This window comes from Elephantulus edwardii, unplaced genomic scaffold, assembly GCF_000299155.1.
Source record: "Elephantulus edwardii isolate Elephantulus edwardi_28Jun2011 unplaced genomic scaffold, EleEdw1.0 scaffold00244, whole genome shotgun sequence".
Classification (NCBI taxonomy): Eukaryota; Metazoa; Chordata; class Mammalia; order Macroscelidea; family Macroscelididae; genus Elephantulus; species Elephantulus edwardii.
Window position 1 is genome coordinate 49,348 of NW_006399994.1, and position 19,796 is coordinate 69,143.

At 41.7% G+C, this 19,796-nt stretch overlaps 1 protein-coding gene across 1 annotated transcript in view; it reads right to left on the minus strand.

The window, feature by feature from the left end:
- Positions 1-6,138: 6,138 nt before the first annotated feature.
- Positions 6,139-19,796, minus strand: part of ZNF366 (zinc finger protein 366) — a 93,411-nt gene continuing 79,753 nt past the window's right edge. Inside the window, exons 4-5 of the mRNA XM_006899025.1 lie at positions 12,499-12,673; positions 6,139-6,862 (exon numbers count right to left, since the gene is read on the minus strand). Of these exons, the coding sequence (XP_006899087.1) occupies positions 6,315-6,862; positions 12,499-12,673 (723 nt within the window). The 3' untranslated portion in view covers positions 6,139-6,314. The remainder of the gene's footprint in view (positions 6,863-12,498; positions 12,674-19,796) is intronic.

Consider the following 19,796-nt stretch of genomic DNA (forward strand, 5'->3'; position numbering starts at 1 on the left):
CACACACACACACACACACACACACACACACACACACACATACACACGGCTAGCTTCCAAGAGTGCTAGAATTGTCTACTGCAGAAACAACTGAACTGAAAGGTCAGTTTGGAAGCAATCCTAAGTAAGAAGGGGTACCATCTCCAATAAATGCATTGAATTAAATACTCATATAGTGCTATGTTCTCCATGGAAGGATGTTTTTGTTTAGGGATGATGAGTGGAAACAAGTGATACTATTTTTCATCCCTGGAACATTTTACTTCCCATCCCAGTAACTCTAAGCTTTAGAAGTTATCATTTCCAAAGGGAACAATTTCACCTAGAAATATAGCAAGAGTCTCACTGAATTATAAGTTATGGCTACTATTGTTGCTGGTGGTGTTTATTGTCGAGTCAAAACTGACCTGTAAGTGGTCCTCTGGCAGGTTTTTATAAAAAGGCCATTAACTGACTGGGAGGAGCTTACCTATCCTTCTCCTGTGGAGCAGCTAGTGGATTTGAACCATGTGCCTTCAGGCTTACAACACAGCTTCTTACCACTAGGACACCAGAGCTCCCATCAGGAACTTTTTATCCTTGTTTCGAGAGACTAGCAGACAAGGAGAGGAGTAATCATCTTGCAAGTGTTCACTGATAGGATCATAAAGCTTTTGTCACACTATTATAAAGGAATAAATGTAGAACCCAAGTGACTCATTTAGGTTTCATTGGGTACCCCCTTTCATAATTGTAATCATAAATAGGTGAAGTATCCCTAGTCTAGGAAAGGCCTGTTGGCCATGGTTTAAACCTCACAGATGTGAATATCTGCGTCATACTATCAGCAAACACAGCTCTGAGACTGACAGAGGTGATATCTAATGGTAATGGTAACAGTTATGGCTCCTAGACCAACTGCAACAGTAGGAGATGAAAGTTTTTTCCACTAATCTTCCTCTCCTGTTTTCTCTTGGGCAGAGAGGCCCACTGGAATCCTGGAGAAGATGTTTCATGAATGCCTGTGAAGAAGTGGAGTGGAGTACTACAAGAAGTGAATAGTGCTACTAAGATGTTCCACACGGATCTCTCTTTAAGGAAGGCCATGCACCCAGCACAGAGAACTAGAACTGCACTCAGCAGGCAGCTTCACTTGCCAACTTCTTCAGAATCTTATCCTGCTGCAGAGTCTCACTCATTCTGGGGTCATGTTTCTTTCTGGTTAGGTCAGTTTCAGTCACTAAGAGATTGGGGGACATTTTGACTCAACATAGTACAAGTGTGATAGACAACATGTGCCCTAGAGCTTCTACCACATGGACAAGACTATCCAGTTTCAATTGCACTTTAGCTTCTGTCCTTTCTTTCTTCTGCCCTACTTTTCTTTTTCTTTCTTCCTCCCTCCCTCCCTCTCTCCTTCCTTCCTTCCTCTTTCTCCTTCTTTGCACTGATGTTAATCTATAATAAAGATCTTTCATCTAAACTTTGTCTAAGTGTGTGCTTCCAGAGAACATAACCTCCTACAGGTTATATTTGAGTCAAGTTAATTGAACTCTCCTGAGTCACTATTTTCTCATTGGTAAAAATAAGGGTAGCAGGGTTTGCTTTGTAGGGTTGTGTGAAGCTTAAATGAGACAAAAATATACAAATTACTAGGCACATTACTAGGCACAGTGTTTGACAAACACCAGTCCCCAATAAGTGTTCCAGTTTCACTGGTGTTTTAATGGAAGATGCCTCAGAAATTGACTATGAACCAGACAACTCTGAACCAGGCACATTCTCTATGTATTGTATATATTAACTCAACCCACAACAGTCTAATGTGTAAGTACTATCCCTAGCTCCATTTTATAGACAAAGACGCAGTGTGCTGAATGGCCTACATTTCCAAAATTGGGATGGAAGTGAGATAGGCTTTGAACTCATGCAGCCTGGCATCATGAACACTAAAATACACTTGTTAACTAAGGTACTCTGCCTTTTGGCAAATATTTGCATAGTTGAACTTTATTATCTTAAAAACATGAAGCAGAACAAGGTAACCCTTCCTCCAACTGTCTTCTTTCTTGCATCCTTCCAGAAATTAATTTCCTAGACAAGGAAGACTCACACCAGGAAGGTGTCACCTGCTTTGAGGGCCATGAATTTTGTATGAAGCCCTGAGGGAGGGAGTAATGGTAACCCTGTTTCCCTGAGGAGAGGACTCAACTATAAGAATTATCCTGGAGGAGGGAGTGAGGACAAGAGAGAAATTATGACAATGACAGCACCTTTGCAAAACTTCAGGTATTTGCAAGTCAGTAAAGTGACTTTTTAAAAATATGTCTTTATTTGCTTAAATTAACATAAAAAATAAGCTACATACTATTTTCAGGTAAAAGGCTTTTTCATTGAAGTAAAAAGCCATATTCACAACTTGGATTGATAAACATTTGGAGTTCTAGTTTTTAAATAGCAAGCCAGAATTCTGTACAAAATCAACATTTGGTGTAATGTTGTCCAAATACGTGAAGGATTTTAAATGTTAGCTCTGTTACTTTTTGTTCTGAAAAAATGTCATAACTTAAAACACGGTGTTAATATTAAATGCCCTTAGGACTTAATAAATACAGTATGCACATTGAGTTTTCTCACACATCTATCCATATACAGATATACCAAGTCACCCCTGAGGGTTAATTAAAGGTCAGCCTCAGTCTCATGGTCAGTGGGGAGTCAAATTTTCAGTAGAGAGAATAAAAGGGGAATTGAAAGGCAGTGAGAGGGTTGATAACAGACTTGCATGAAAAGCACAAAGGAATATAATGTGCCACTTGGCTGGCCAGTGAGTTGGTTCAAAAGGACAGTGGTCAAAAGCCTGGAAAGTATTTGGTAATGACCTATTTTCAAAGTGTTACAATGTGATGTATGTCACGCTGTCCTGGGCTTCACACTGTTAGAAACCTCTGATGGTTTCATTCTTTCATTCTCTGAGAATGGCTTAGATGAGTTCTCCTTCAGGTGTATGTGGGTTAATCATCCCATCAGGCAATTTTGACCAACTCTGCCTTATCTCTGCATTTTTTTGCAAACATTGCCCATATAATTTATCATTCAAATTGGGATACTTTTGAGAGTTAAGGTGACTCTATTAGTCATAATCCTGGGCTAGAGGTATTAACTAGGTTTGTCTCAGGAACATCAGAATATTGGTTTCCCAGCTACACACAAAATCAAGACTGTAGGCTTTTGGTTTTCAGCCAGTATGAGTTATAATACTTTCAGGTTAGATCTAATTAAGTCTCTCCTACAAAGGACCAAGAACTGAAAAACAGACCTTGAAATGCACTCCATAACACATTTTTATTACTTTTCTTGAAACTTTTTTTTTCACTCCCTCCAAATTAAATCTTTCTTGGAACTCTAACATAAAACAGATGAAATCTGAGCTGCCTTGAGAGGAGTAGGCGTAGGGTTGAGAGTCGGCTGAGTTTCTCTCCCCACACCCCCCAGCGTCTCTAGACAGGCCTGACAAAGAATGCCAGCTCTGCCCAGCACAGCTTGAAAACCACCAATGTAGACTATACTCTTTCCATCTCAACATCCACTGGCTCCTCAAACATTCCCACATGGTTTATTTTAATCTGAAAGGGGTGGAACTTGTGACTAGGATTCCTTTTCCACTAAGATAAGAGAGCTCTGGTGGATCTGCCAGTCCAAAAGCAGGCAGTTTGAATCCTCCACCTACTTCTCAGGACTAGGATGGGTAATCTCCTCCCTAGCAATTTACAATCTTTGAAAACCTGCTGGGGGTTAAGTTTTAAGTTCTGATTTGAAAGCAATGAGTTTGAGTTTTCATTCCCCCCCCCCCCAATTCTAGCTAGACCTACCCAAAACAAACTGTAAGAATACAGCATTGTGATCAGAAATGGTACCAAGCAGGTACTCAACTCAAGGCTACTGAATGAGTGAATTTATGGCAGGGCTCAAAGAACTAGTCTCACAGATCATTCCTCTAGATTCCAAGGAGGCAGGAGCAGCACTGATGAGCATGTGAATGAGAGGATTTGGATCAAGATCTCAATCCAGAGTTGCACTTATAACAGCGGAGACCCACAACATTCTCTTCACCACCTCTGATCTTGAGATACAACTGGCGATAGAAACCCAACAGTGCTGTCACTATACCGTGGTGTTCATGGGATGATGGTAGTGACAGGTGGGCACTTTCAGCAAAAGCAAGGCACATGAGTGGTTGTTGAGGACTAGAGGATTGAGAAGCTTGATATCTCATGGACAAAGCTGACATCCACGAGTCAAATATGGTCAGGTCTTCCAATAGAATGTGCTGTGAAGTAGGAGGAGAGGGAGTGAAATAGCAAACAGTTCTGAGCACTGCAAATGAGGGTTGAAATTACCAACCAAGAGGCCATCTGTGAGCAAAAGGGTCCCTGCTTATGATGTGTCACATGTGTACAGCATCACCTCAAATCTATGTAACTTAACCCAATGCCTAAGGATGCCCACCTGCAGGTCCAAACCCACCGATTAAAGTTATCTTCATTCACTAGAGCAGTAGTTGAAACATTTGGAAAGAGAAGTTATTATGAGTCCACCTTGCATTTTAAAAAATATGAAATGACCATGAACATCACAGGCATCATCTTCTAATACAAAATGTGTGTTTCCATATGCATGCGCACGTGTGTGTGTGTGCACGTGCACACTCAATGTGGACGTCTAGTGTGCCTACAGACCCATTTACAGAACAGGTAAGAAAGCTGAGGCCAGTAGTATGATTATGAAGTCACTGTTCTGTGCCTTACTGAGTCTGAACCTGGGAGCAGAAATACTTATGAAGTGCCTGGAATCCATAGAAAGAGATGAGTGGTATTTTAGCCCAATCAGTCTTCCCCAACCCTGATCCTATAAGAGTCACCAAGGGTTCTGATCCAACCCAATTAAATCAGAATTCCTTGGTATGAGGTCCGGTTATTGAAAGTTTTTCAAAGGCTCCCTTCCCCTCCTCCAAAGCCCCTTCACCTCCGACAAAACTAGAGTTGTCATCAAGTCAGTTCCAATTCATGGAAAATCCACATATGTCAGAGTAGCCCTATTCCATCAGATTTTTTCATGGTTGATTAAAGGCTCCTAACATGTAATTCTCATATGCGGCCAGAGCTGTCAATATAGCCAAGTCTCGTTTATCAGTGATAAGCTGCTGATGATTCTAAAACCCAAAAGAAGTCAGAGCTTACATTTCAGGGAGATTTCCCTTCCAGGTCCAGCACTGAGAAGAAATCCACCCATTCACCTGCGAAAGCTTTGCTTCCTGAGGTCATTTTATGGAGCATTCAGCTGGCACAGTCTGTAAGGAGTTGCTATAAGGCCATAACTCTACCAGTTCAAATCCACTAGCTGCTTTGCAGGAGAAAGAGAGGCAGTCTCCTCTCATCTGATTTACAGCCTTCAAAAACCTGCTAGAGGGTCAGCTGTGAGTGAGATCCAACTTGACAGCAGAGTTTTTTGAGGCCTCAGTATAAGGCAACAGTGGTCTCCAGAAGGGAGAGTGGGATCAGCCAGGCTGTCTGAAGGGGTAAAGCTGAAAGACCAGAACGCTTGAGCACTTCCAGGTCATCAGGAAATGTGTTCTAAATTCCCAGTTTGATGTAGATTGTTGGAGCAAACTAAGACAGACAGGACTGTAAATACTGTTGGCTTTTCTTCAGTCAAAATAGTTAATATTAAAAAAAATAGTTAATATTCTCCTGAAGAGCTATATCTATAGTAATTATTTGAAACTATGCTCTTCCAATAACTCATCCTCCATTTCCTGGTAAGTTTGATTTTTTTTAATACACGCTATTTTTATTTATACAACTACTAATGTTTCTGTCTATTTAAAAAAACATAGCTTTCATAAATTTTACAGTAGTCATTAAACAGTAATTTAATAAGGTAACAGGTGAAGCACCATATTTCTGCAACTAGTTAAGAAATCTGCCATGTATTATAGATTAGTCAGAGGAGAGTAGAATTTCCTAAAGCACCTCGTAGTCAGCTTACAATTAGGTATCCAGATGAATATGTACAGTTTTATATGCATATACTGGAGTGATAGATGCACAAAATACCACTGAATTAGACACAGCTCATGTATTACAAAATACTGCGGGTCCAGTGAATGACCCCAGAGACATTTGCATTACTGTGTCTGTCTCTCCTCATTCCATCTGAGCCATCTGTCAAGATTTGTGCCATCCTCTAGTCCCTAGCAAATGACAGTTCACGCAGAAAGCTATATTTGAACTGCCTAGTTCTCATTTTCCAAGCGTGATTTTCAAACTGTGCACTTAGATACCTAAAAGCACTGCTTGTTTTTCCATTTTCCTCTCCAGTAATTCTTTTAAGCTCTCATCCCTGTGCTTAAAGTATAAGTAATCAGAGAAAGAGGGGCCCCTGCGGGCACTGGGAAAAGCCGTGAGGCTTAGGTGCTCATCTCCCAGGGCAAACGCTCTCTCTTGACCACCATCTGCATCCACCTTGTCTATGCTCTTTTCCTCCAGCTCTTCTTTCTGCTCTTCCTCCTTCTCCTCTTCAAAGGCTTCTCCAAGGGCCCCTGTGGCCTGCTGGGGTTTTCTGGATAGATCCTGGGGTGAGCAGGGCTGCTTGTTCTGGGGGGCAAGGCTGGGGCTGTAGGACTCCACTTCCACCTCATAGCAGTTCTCTTCATCCTCCTCCTCCTCCTCATGGCAGGAGCTTTCTCTGGCACTTTCTCCATCAGACTGAAAGGCTGGCCTTTTTTCCCGGGGCTTCTGGGAAAGGTCGAAGGGTTCCTCCTGTTCCAGACTCCTCAGGACACCTGCTGTCTGAGCCAGGGCAAGTCTTCCCCTTCCAAAACCTACAAGAGCAAAAACAATTTGTTATCAAATGGATATAATGTCAAATGCTGGTCTGAAAAAAAACCCTACTTGATATTTGAACTCTCTGACACACTGTCTTTGTGTCAAATGGCCCTCAGTCCATTTGGAGTTCATATTTTAAAAAGAGGTGAAATTCCATATAACCCAGCTATTCCACTACTTGGAACATACCTTCAGAAAATGAGAACTGAGGCACAAACAAAGATTTGTACAGCAATGTTCGCAGCAGTATTATTCACCGTTGCAAGAACTTGGAAACAGCCCAAATATTCAACCACAAACAAATGAATTGAGAAATTATGGTACAGTCACACAATGGAATACTATGCAGCATGCAGGAGCAATGATTTTGTAAATTATTACCTAATTTGAGAGAGACTGGAGAGCAGAATGAACTAACTCAATCCCACAAGGACAAATATTGTATAAAACCATTATTGTAGAATGAGTAGAAGGATCCAAGAGGGGTGGGAAAGGGTGGAAGCAGAGGGATGTGGAAGTGCAAAGGGAGAGGGTATTGATCATGGGGTTATACAATTAGTGAGGGGGTTGAGGGAAATGGAAAGAATCTGTTCTCAAAAACAATGTATTAGAATTTTGTAAATAAACTAAATTTTTTAAAAAAAAATTAGGGGCTGAAACTGAGGAGGACCTGAAGTGCTTGCTGCAGGTCGTCAAGTCTTCATTATGGATTGAAGCTCAATATCAAGAAGACAGATTTTAACCACAGGGCCAATTGGCAGCACCATGACAGATGAAGAGGAGATAGAGATTGTTAACAGTTACAGCTAGCTTGGTTACACAATCAACACTCTTGGTACAAGCAGTCAGGAAATTAAACGATGAATTGCATTGGGAAAGTCTGCTGTCAGGGACCTCTCCAGAGTACTGAAAAGCAACAAAGTCAGTCTAGACACTAAAGTGTGCCTGATCTAGGCCAGATCTTTGCAATTATCTGCTATGTGTCAGAGAGCTGGATAATGCCTAAGGATGGCAGAAGTATTGATGGCTTTGAGCTATGGTGCTGGAGAAGAGTCTTAATATACCATGTACTACCAAGACAACAAATAATTCTCTCTTGGAGAGGGTGAAACCAGGTTTCTCCTTGGAAGCTAGAATTTTGAAGCTCCATTTCACATACTTTGGGCATGTGGCCAGTAGAGACCAATCCTTGGAGAAGGACATCGTATTCAGAAGGGTGGAGGGACAGGACAAGAGAGGAAAATCCCAGATAAGATGGAATGATACAGTAACTAGGGCAATGTAGATTGGTGTGTCAGAGTCAGTGAGACTGGTTCAGGACAGGGCAGGCTTCAGAGCTATTGTACATAGGGTCACTATGTGTCGCAGACAACTTGATGGCACATAAAAACAACAATTCACAGTAAGGATATGACACAGAAAAGATTGTCATAGGTGGACTCCATCAATGACTGCATCCATTGTGATTTACAGAATCCTTGCAGGACAGAGTAAAACTGCTTTATAGGGTTTCCAAGCAAATAATTCTTTATGGAAGCAGATTACTTCATTTTTCTCCTGGAGACCAGTTGGTGGTTTAGAATCATTAACTTTTTGGTTGACAACTGAACTTGTTACTCATTGAGCTATCTGGGTTCACTAATACCAGTCAGACAAGTACCTAAAAGATGTGTGTAATGTTGCTCATTGCCACAGTGTTTGTTCTAGTGAAACACAGAAATCAATGTATCTCTTTAAAAATACAAGTTTGGGTAATACATTATGGTACATCCATACAATGAACAATGTGTAGGTAATGGAGATATTAATGATCAAAAAAGGTATTTTTTTCCTAAGTAAAAACATTTGTTTATACTATAGACACTATTCTTTATCTATCTAGCTATCTGCCTCCCTCCTTCCCTCCCTCGCTCCCTCCCTCCTTCCTTCTCTCCCTCCCTCCCTCCTTCCTTCCCTCCCTCCCTCCCTCCTTCCTTCCCTCCCTCCCTCCTTCCCTCCCTTCCTCCCTCTTAAAATAGCAACAAACCTGGAAGGATATATGTCAAAATATCACAAATAATTAATTCTGTGGTAATTTTTACACTTTTATTTTTAATGTAGCTCATATTTTACTATTTTGAAAGTGAACAAATATTTTACTATATGGGAAGGGGAAAGACATTTAAATCTTAATGAAATAAAAACATTAATAATGAAAATAAGAGTTTACACTTGAGGCTTAGGAGATCACATCGTGACCGTGGCCCCCATGTGCAGACACTAAGTGTGAGAAGATGCCAAAGGCCCTGAGTGCAACCACAGCTACCCATGTGGCCAGGCATGAGGATTCGATAGAATCTCACTCTGAAGGACTTATTGTTGTTGTCAGGTGCAACTGAGTCTATTTCAACTTCCAGAGACCCCATGTGACAGAGTAGAATAATGTAATAGGATTTTCTGAGACAGAGTATTGATAGGAAAATTTAGTTAGGTCTTTCTCCTATAGAGATGCAAACTGTCAACCCCTTGGTTAGCAGCTACTTGGACTCTTAAAACGTCCTATATTGTTGGACTTATATACTGGTCACCAGATGTGTGGTATGAGGCCAGTGGTGAGCCAGTGGTCAGCCTTGAAGGGTGCAGCATAGAACAGGAGTACTGAAGAGAGATAAGTGGAAAGAAGGAACTCGGGGGTATGTGCCCAGACCCTGCTGCCCCACGGAAGATCCAGGGCTCTGGAGTGGAGGCCCTCACACCTCACTTGGCCTACTTTATGACACTGTCAGATAACTAAGCTGTTTATATCTTCAATCTTGTCAGAGGCACAGAGACAATCTTTTTAATCTAGGTCATAAAATCCGAGCCAATTTAAAAACTAGAGCAAAAGAATGCTAACACCCTTAGTAGATTAAAATAGTAAAATTGTTGACAGTTTGTTAATTTCTTCTTAACATCTCCCACTGTCACATTCACATGTTCTTCCTTTTTCTGGATTGTCCTATAAGGTGCCTTTCCAGGTTTGAGTGACAGAACTGGGTAAATCATGGGGGCTGGCTCAGGCTTTCTCATGAGGAACTGTCTTCACTGCCTTGCTGGTCTCTTGTCCCAGCAAGTAGGCAAACCTACTCTCTTCTGGAAAAATCCAGGCACAGAACATTAGGAACAGGACGAAATAAGTGAGGTGATACAAATTCTCAGAGAGGGTAAGTTGCTTTTGCTTGCTGACCAGAATGTCTCAGGATTTTTGCATCAACTCCAGCCTTTGTTTTGTGATCGTCCTGATTCTCTGTCATCCAGCACTCACCACAAACTTGGAGTCAGGAGAAAACCAAGAGTTAAAATAATTTTGTTTCAAGCTGTGTGTGCACATGTGTCTCTTATTTATGAACACATGCCTCTGCTTTATCATTTCTTTTATGAGGGAAAGGATCCTCCATGGCACAGGAGGTTAAATGCTGCCCTGTTAGCCTCAAAGCTCAGCTATTTAAGCCTACGAGCTACTCTCCTGGAGAAACATGAGGCAGTCTGCTTTCATTTACAGCCTCAGAAACCCTAAAAGGCAAAATACTTTGTCCTGTAGGGTCCCTGTAAGGTGAGACCCATTGCAGTGGGTTTGGCTGTGGTTTTGGCTTTGAGGGGAGGATGGAAAAAGTAACAAACAAAACAAATCATCCCGTATTTGTATCTAATGCCATGACTACTGACTCATATTCAGAAATGCATGAATCAGAATCCTATTTGAGATTCTGGACTTGCTTTTGACTTTGAGTTATGTGATACCTCTGGTATAGCCTCTTATGTATAATAACTATTTCATGGGATTATAGAGAAGGGCAATAATATCTCTCACAGCCTTCCCCTGCACTTCACACTGTAGGGATTAAGCAACATCAACAAATACTATTTTATAACCTATATGCAAGCTTCTGTCTTACAAGCACACAGACTTCTGGAAGACAAAGACAGTCTTAGACTGCATGTGGTGCACTACCTTGGGCGGAGGTTTACATAGCACTTGTCTATTGAGAAACTAGTTATTTAGGTGACTAAGGGGTAAAATCCTATCCAATGAGTTCAGATCATAAACTCTTTGCTGCTAAGAGCTTTGGAGCAGAAAAAAAAAATTAAAAACAAAACGCCATGCCCACTGTTGTTCAATCAGTTGCAAATCATAGTAACGCATGACTCTATAGGACAGAGCGACACTGCTGTAAAGGGTTTCCAAGGGTGTAAATCTTCACAGAAGCAGATTGCCACATCCTTCTCCCATGGAGCAGCTGGTGTATTCCAACTGCGGACTTTCAGTAGCAGCCCAACGTGTAACGCACTATACCAACAGGGCTTCTAAGAAGAGCATAAGACAATCATTAAACAGACAGACATGCTGCATTTACTCTACAGTCAATTCCAAAGAGGGTGATCCCACTGGATAGAACAGAACTGCCTCATAGAGTTGCTGAGATTACAGTTTTTACAGAACAGTCCGGTCAGTAAAGTGATTAAACACTCAGCCTCTAACCAGTGGTCCAAACCCACCAGCCACTCTTCCAGAGAAAGATGTGCCGGTCTGCTTCTGTAAAAATAATGGTCTTGGAAATTCAAGTGGACCATTCTACTCTGTCTGATAGGGTTTCTAGGAGTCAGAGTTGACTTGGTGGCAATGAGAATCGTTACAGAAACAGTGTCACTTCTTTTTCCTGTGATAGGATGGCTGCTGAGTTTAAATCCTCCATCTCTCAGTCACCAGTCAAGCACTTTAACCACTGTGCCACCAGACCTCCTTGAGAAAAAGGAAGAAGCCGAGAGCACTTATCATTAGTTCAGTTAGGACCCAGTGGGGGACATACAATTCTTCACTTTGCATATGAGCCAGTCAGCCCTAACCAAGCAGAAAAATTGTCATTGGGTTTGTCTCGTTATGAACAGTGAGCGAAGACCTGGCCTGCTAGAAGCACACTTCTATGTACAGCAGAACTTGAAGACCTGATTTTCAGAAAGGAAAGAAACAAAGTCATGTGCTCAATGGCAGTGCAATAAAGTGAGGCCAGTGAAGGCTTTTGAGACAGAAAGATCTGGGTTCAAATACCAACATGGCCACTTTTCATTTGAACAATGTTAGGCAATGCTTGGCGCTGTTTGTCCATCTGTAAGATAAGCATAATGGAAGCTCCTCTATCCTGGAGCTATTGCGAGCTTCCAGGGTGAAAAAGCACCTAACCTAGTGCCTAGGAAAAAAGAACCAAAAAAGATCCTGACTGTCACCATTTTAGGTAGTAGTAGAGCACTGTTATTATGCTCTATTTACATTCTGGATTTAATTTTTACTTAATTATCTTCAGATATTTTGTTGGTGGTGGTGTTGATTGCCATCAAGTCAAGCATGCTTCATAGTGACTCTATGAAAAAAAGACCTGAAGCCTCTATACTTATCATTGTTTCCCACAGTTCACAGAGTTTCCAGAGACATATTATTTAGGAAGTGGATGCCACTGAGCATTCAATTTTTACACAGCAATGTGATAAGCGTGTTCTTACCACCCAGCTTTGGTTTTAAAAATCAGGGTCCCTATTACAATGTCTGCCTGACTGCCCCTCTACCCTAAAATCTCTCCACTCCATTTGTGCTCCCACGCGGCTCCTGGATTGAGCTCACCTTGCGAGTGAAGGCCTCGCTCCATGACCCCGTGCTTGACTTTCATGTGGCGTGTCAGATTTCCTTTCAGCGTGAATTTGCTCGGGCAGTAGAGGCACTTGAAAGGCTTGCTGTCGGAGTGCAGGTGCATATGGCCCATGAGATTGTGCATCCGGTTGAATTCCTTCCCACAGAGCTGTGAGAGACAATGAGGAGGAAAACGCATGTCATTGGAGGGTGGCCGTCCCTGCCCAGGTGAACCCACCTGCGGACAGACCCTGTGTCAGCGTGGATGAGCTATGACCCACGCTGCTTCTCTCTGCCTTGGTCCTTGGTTATTAATTCTAAATTGAATTGTGTCCCCCTAAAAGGTATGTTGAAATCTAAACTCATACCTATGAATTTGACCTTGTTGGAAATTGGACTTTTCTTTGAAGATCTCAATTAAGGTAAACCATCATGGGGGTGACTAATGCCTTTTGAGTGGTCTTTTAAAAGAGGAGAACAGATATGGAGACACACCCATACAAGGGAAAGACAGCCATTTTGTAAAGATGCATCTAAAAGCTAAGGAAAAAAATGAGTGAAATGGTGTAACAGTCACTGGTGGGAGATGCAGTGCATTAAACATGACATATTTTACTGAGTCACTCTACTTTTAAAGAAAAGTTTAAAATATTACACAGCTTGCCAAAATGTGCTGTTTGTTGTTAAGTGCCATTGAGTCGTAGGCGACCCCATGAAGGAAAGTCCTCAACACTTGTGTGACTTTCATCCTCTCTCCAGGTTCATAGAGTTTCCCGAGGCAAGCTATTACAGAAGTGGATGCCACTTCTGCTCCAAGCTTGTTTTAATCGGGGAGCTCCACCAAACACTGTCTATCATGGGTAACTATTCTCACATTTGACTCATCGGTGTCACAGTGTTTGGCTTCACAGAAACCATGAGTTGCCTCTGTACAGTAAATGGACATACTAGGGTTACACAACCTACAAGAATGTTTCACCAAAAACAATTAAAGGCAGGCCTGAGGCCAACTCCCCTGTCTCTCTCTATGCTGTTGTTGTTGTTGTTAAGTGCCATCGAGTGGTAGGTGACTCATAGCAACCCTATGAATGAAAGTCCTGGACACCTGTATAACTTTCGTCCTTTCTCCAGGTTCATAGAGCTTCCAGAGGCAAGGTATTATGCAAGTGGATGCCACTCCTGCTACCAAGCTTGTTTTAATCGCTATATATCCATAGATTAAATGTATGCATGTAATTTTTGATTACAACTCTATAAAACTATTTCCTTAATAGTTCAGATGAACCAGGAAGCACTGAGGTCTATCAGAAATGAGAAGAGACAAGGAAGGATCTCTATAGAATAAGGAAGAAAACTTGGTCCTGACAGCATCCTGATCCAGACATCTAGCCTCCAAAACTGAGAGACAATAAATCCCAGGTCATTTATCCTAGACCACCCACTTGGTGCACCTGTTATAGGCCATGGTCTTTGCAATTACTTGCTATGCATCAGAAAGCTGGACAATGACTAGGAATGGCAGAAGAAGAATTTTGAGCTATGGTGCTGGAGATGAGTATTGAATATACTATGGACTGCTAAGAAAGTAGACAGGTTCATCCTAAAGAGGGTGAGACAAGGCTGCTCCTTGGAGGCAAGGACTCTGAAGCTTCTTTTGACATACTTTAGGCATGTTGCAAGGAGGGACCAGTCCTTGGAGAGGGACATCATATTTATAAGGGAGGATGGACAACAGTACTAGAGAGAAAGACCCTGGATGAGATGGATTGATTCAGTGACTAGAGTAATGGGGGTAGATGTGTCAGAGACATTAAGGTTGGCTCAGGATACAGCAGGATTCAGAACTGTTGTACATAGGTTTGCTATGAGTCACAGGCAACTCACTGGCACATACCAACAGCAACAACCCACTTAATATTTGATTACAGCTACTCTAGGAAACTAAGTCAGAGTTCTAAGTGGGTTCCAAGGAAAATGTCCTTATACAAGTCGGAGAGATGCTGGATTCCACTTGGCCTCAGAGGTGAAGTAGGGGGAAGAATCTGTGCGATGCATGTTCCTGCATCATGGAGATCTTTTAAATACAAACTAAAAATCTTACAGTGTCTTCTGAATGCAGCTTCTGTAAAAAGGAAGAAAGCTGATCTGAGAAAGGAATTTCCCAAATGTACTTCACCATTTGACCTATGGATTATTTATAACATGTAAAGAATGATACTGTCATCAAATATCTCATTTAATTTTTAATATGAGATATATGTTGTTGTTACTTCATTTTTACACAGAGGCAAGCTGAGTGCCTGAGTCAATTGATCCAGGCACACAGGGAAGGCAGGGGTGCTGCAGTTGAGATCATGAACTCAGGTCATGTGACATCAGAGGTCACCAGATCATACTGTGTCCCTCATATGTAACTCTTCTGTTAGACTCTATTAGGCCTTTCCCTTTTAAAATCTACTAATTTTTAATTTTATTTAATTTCTCTTATTTATTGAGATGACTATCAAGGTTAAAAGGAACAAGGAGGCATCGGAGTGGAGTATCCATTTTTTTTTCAGGGTGCAGATCTGAACTATTGAAAATATGAAAGTATTTTTTCTAGGATACAAAACAATCCCACATGCTTGCTTTCTTTTTCATCATTTCCAGCTATCTTCAAGTACATCAAGGACCACAGCAGTGGTTCTCTAGCTTCCTTTGGAAGACTAGAACCTTTGTTACCAATGGTAATTTGTACAGATGATGAATGTTTAAAACATAAGCAGCTGTTCTAGGGCATTTTTCTTCCTTTGGCTGTCTCCAAGCCTTAGTAGAGCAGGAACTGGAAATACCAGCCCCTCTGTGTTGCTCTGTGAACTATGAAAGGCAACATTTGGCATTGCCTTTGAACTTGAGTATTCAAGGAAGAAATGTCGTCCTTCCCTCAACTCCGTCTCAGGCCAATGTAGTGGTGCAGTGATTGATGCTCTTGAGTTATATCATCCCTTGAGACTTTCTCTAGCAAAATACACTGCCATTAGCCTAAAAGCATGCTGAGTGGGAAGAGGAAGCCAGCCTGGAATTACAAATTTGCCAGAGATAATCCATGTATAGATAATGACCAGTTAACTCTGTATTTTCAAATGAATTATATTTGGGAATTTTAAGGACTTTTTGCTTCCTTAATAGCAAGAATGAATGTGGCCTATACGATGGATGTCCCAAGCTCAGTAGTGAGGGTAAGTGAAATGGTTTCATCCAGCCTGGAAATGAAGAGGAAAGGACGAGGGAAGTGGGTATCAACTTCCAGCAGAGGTCCTACAACTGGACACTTTCTTTCTTTCATTCTTGACAAAGGTAATTAGTGTTTTGGGCTTTTTTAAGGTTAAGTAGTAATTATACATCTCTTAGAAAGTTACATCCCCAAAGGGATGGACCTTCTTCCTTGAAAGGAAATAAGATCCCAAGATAATTTGTTAATATAACAAACTGTGGCCCAAATTTGCCCCTCCATGTTTTATTAGCTTAGTTTTAATCAGTTCTCCATCATAATGAAGGAAAAGAGTTTTGAACCTAGAGATTCTACATAAGTATTCCACGTTGTGGGTCATTTTTTTAAAAGGTCCATCTTTGTTGACAGGATGGCTTTTGCCAATTTGGAGTGTTCTTGTCATTAGCATGCCTGGAAATGATGTTCATTCAGTATTCGTTTCCAATCTGTTCTCACTCAACAGACTGCAGCCTCTACGGAGGCCCTGCTCGCCCCTTTCTCCCCTTTCTGGTTTTGTTTTTTTTTTCCATGTTTTTCATTATGAGACATATATAACAAAATATTTGCCATTTCAACCATTCTTATATGTACAATCTAATATCATTAATTACATGCACTATCTTGTACAACCATCATCAGGATCCTTTTTCCAATTTTTCATCATCCCTTACCATGGCACCCCTTAAGAAAAATTTCCCCTTTTTTTAATCCCACTTACACCTCAAACCCAAAAAAAGTATTACATCAAATCAGAACTGACTCAGAGTTGACCCTCAAGTGGTTTTTAGAGGCTGTAAAAGTACATGGAGCTCTAGTGGCCTGGTGGCAAGAAGCTATCCTGCAATCCCAAAGGAACGTGGATCAAGGCCACCAGTTGCTCCGCAGAAGAAGAATGGGCAATCTCCTTCCAACTGCCTCTCAAAACCCACCAGAGGGTCAGCTATGGGTCAGTTCTAAAAGGTACACAACAACAAACAACAACAAATTGCATGGGAGGAGATTGCCATCTTTCTCCTGAGGAGCAGATAGTGGATCTGAACCATCTTTGTGCTGGCAGCACAACTCCTATCCCACTAGGCCACCAGGGCTCCCCTTGCCCCTGGTAACCACTAATCATCAGCTTTGGTCTCTATGCTTTCACACAGTCTTGATAATTCACATAAGTGAGATAATAAGTGAGACCATGTCTGACCTATTTCACTCAGCTAAATGCTTTCAAGGGATCTCTGGTGACATAGCCCATGGAGAGTTGCGCTGTAAACACAAAGGCCACACCACTTTGTCTGAACCCACCACTGGCTCCTCAGGAGAAAGAGCACTTTCCCTATGAGATTAGTTTCAGAAACCCGCTGGAGGGACAGCTCTGAGTTGGTTCTGATTTGATGGCAATGATTTTTCCCCCAATGCTCTCAAGGTTCATCTATGCCATAGTGTGTCTCAGAACTCTACTTCTCTTATTTTTCCTGCTCATGCCAAACTCGATCTATGGGTGGTCTGACATGTGCATAAAGAGGCTGTGCACATTTGAGCAGAACGCTTGAGAGATGAAAACACCAATGATGGTTAAGCATAAAGCTTACAGGGTGTGAGGGGCTAGAGGGGGAAGTTCAACTAAGTTATCACATTGTCCAGGCATGCGTGGAGACGCACAGGCAAACAGGCCAGCAAGAACTCAAAGGAGAGATGTGATAGGTGTCCTTTGCAGTTAACCCTCATTAACAGGGAAATTCCTCCTTTAGTTATTATCTGCTGTGGCTGAAGTATCAGAAGATGGAGTGATCTAAAGGGTCTTCTAAAGACAAGATGGAATTTTAGCTTAACTTAAAGAGCATGTAGCCCACTCTTTATTCCTGTGTTGGCACTAAGATAAAGTCTCTTCATTAAATATTTTCAGAGACTTCAAACAACCTTGAACTATAAACAAGGTGATTCTCACTATTGTGATAATGAGCAACTGCTCAGTGCTACCAAAACTCCTGGGACACTGGGGTCTGTGCAGATTCTGAAGCTGCCCTACTTCTAGGTTCCACCCCTGACTCCACACAATAAGGTGTGCACTTGCTATGGTTGCTACTGGTGGGTGTCTGCTAAATCTTCCTCAATCATGGGTAAATTTCCTTTTAAGATCCTTCATTATAGTCTGGTTAGTATATTTCTAAGATTTTCCTAGTTCAACTCACTCTGAACTGCCTTTTCTAGGATACTTTAGTATGTGTTGGACATTAGATAATACTATCCTGTCATATCAGGGCCCAGGGAAGGTCTCCTGTGGGACACTACATAAGAGTGAGACTATCTGACATGTGATTGCTAAAAGTGACTGGTGTTTATAACGCTTTTGGTAAAATGTAATTTTTATATGCCAGAGTTGTCTTTCATGGATAATGGGAGTCTACTGGACCAGCTCTGAAATCTCTGGTGGCCTACTGGTAAGAAGATACGCTGCAATCCCAAAGGCACTCAGTTTGAATACATCTGCTGCTCCAAAAGAGAAGGCTGGGAAATCACCTACCTTTTGAGTTACCGCATTTGAAAACCTGCTGGAGGGTCAATTATAGGTCTGTTCTGACTTGACAACACAGAACAACAACAACCAGGCCAGCTAGCAACTACCTTTCCTAAGGCTGAATGGAGGTATGTCAACTCATAAAAGTGTTTGAAGCACTGAAAGGTGCTCTGTCTGTCTTCAGTACTAGGTTACCTTTATTTTGTAGCTAACTAACTTCTAACAGCGTTGAAGAGCAATGATTTCACTCTGGAGACAAACGTCTGCCTGATATAGGCCATGGTCTTTGCAATCACTTGCTATGTGTCAGAGAGCTGGACAATGACTAGGGATGATAGAATGAAAAATAAACAAACTAAATTTAAAACAAAAAAGAAGGAGAATTGATGCCTTAGAGCTGTGGTGTTGGAGAGGAGTATTGAATATTCCATAGACTACTAAGAAAATGAACAGGTTCATCCTGGAAAGGATTAGACCAGGCTGCTCCTTGGAGGCAAGGATTCTGAGGCTCCATCTGATATAATTTGGAAAAGGAGGGTGCAGTCCTTGGAAAGGGACATCATGCTTAGGAGAGTGGAGGGACAGAGCAGGAGAGGAATAGCCTCTATGAGATTAATTGATTCAGTGACTGGGATAATGGGGGTAGGTGTGTCAGAAACAGTGAGATTGGCTCAGGATAGAGCAGGGTTTAGGGCTGAAGTACAAAGGGTTGCTAGGAGTCACAGGCAACTTGCGGGCACATAACAATAACAACAACAACCTCCAACACAAGACTATGCATTTGGTGATATTTAATGAATATGTAAGAATCTGATTGAGTAAATAAGTTAACAACTCAAGAAAATATCACTGTTCCATGCAAAAGTTCCTAAAAGTGAACATTACCACCTTTTTTCTTTCCCCTGTGAAACCTGTGTTTCACATGGAAGGTTACAGGGCATTGACCAAGGACTGAGTTACTTGGACATCATGCATATCTCCTTTGTGGCTAACCTCAGCTTTTTCCTTTTCGTAGCCCTTTGATCCTTCCTACAATAGCTCTCCTCTTCTTCTGTCTCAGAAGACTGTGTTCACATGACAAAAGACGGATGTACGAGGTTATTTTGTGAGGGTGATGATCAGAAAGAGACCACCCAATGTTAGTCAACAGAGGTCAGGAAAAAAAGGGAAAGGAGCCAATGAGTGGTGGGGTCAATTAATCATGACATCTGTGGGTGGCAGTTGAGGCACATTCCCCAAATATTGTAGTAGGGAAGAGAATTAGACTAGAAAAAAGAAGACTACAGAGGGAAGTCATCACAAATTTTATTTTTTTTATCCTTATGAACACCTTCTAAATAAAAAGCTCAAAACAGCCCACTGTCTTTGAGTTGAATCTCACTCAAAGTAAACTTACAGGGCATGGCCGAATGCCCCACAAGGGTTCCAAAGCTGTACATCTTTATAGAAGCATCGGGTGGGGGCATGGGGAGATGGGAGGTCAGGGCGTGGGAGATGGGGTGGAAAGAGCAGGGCGCTGTCTGAAGGACTCCGATT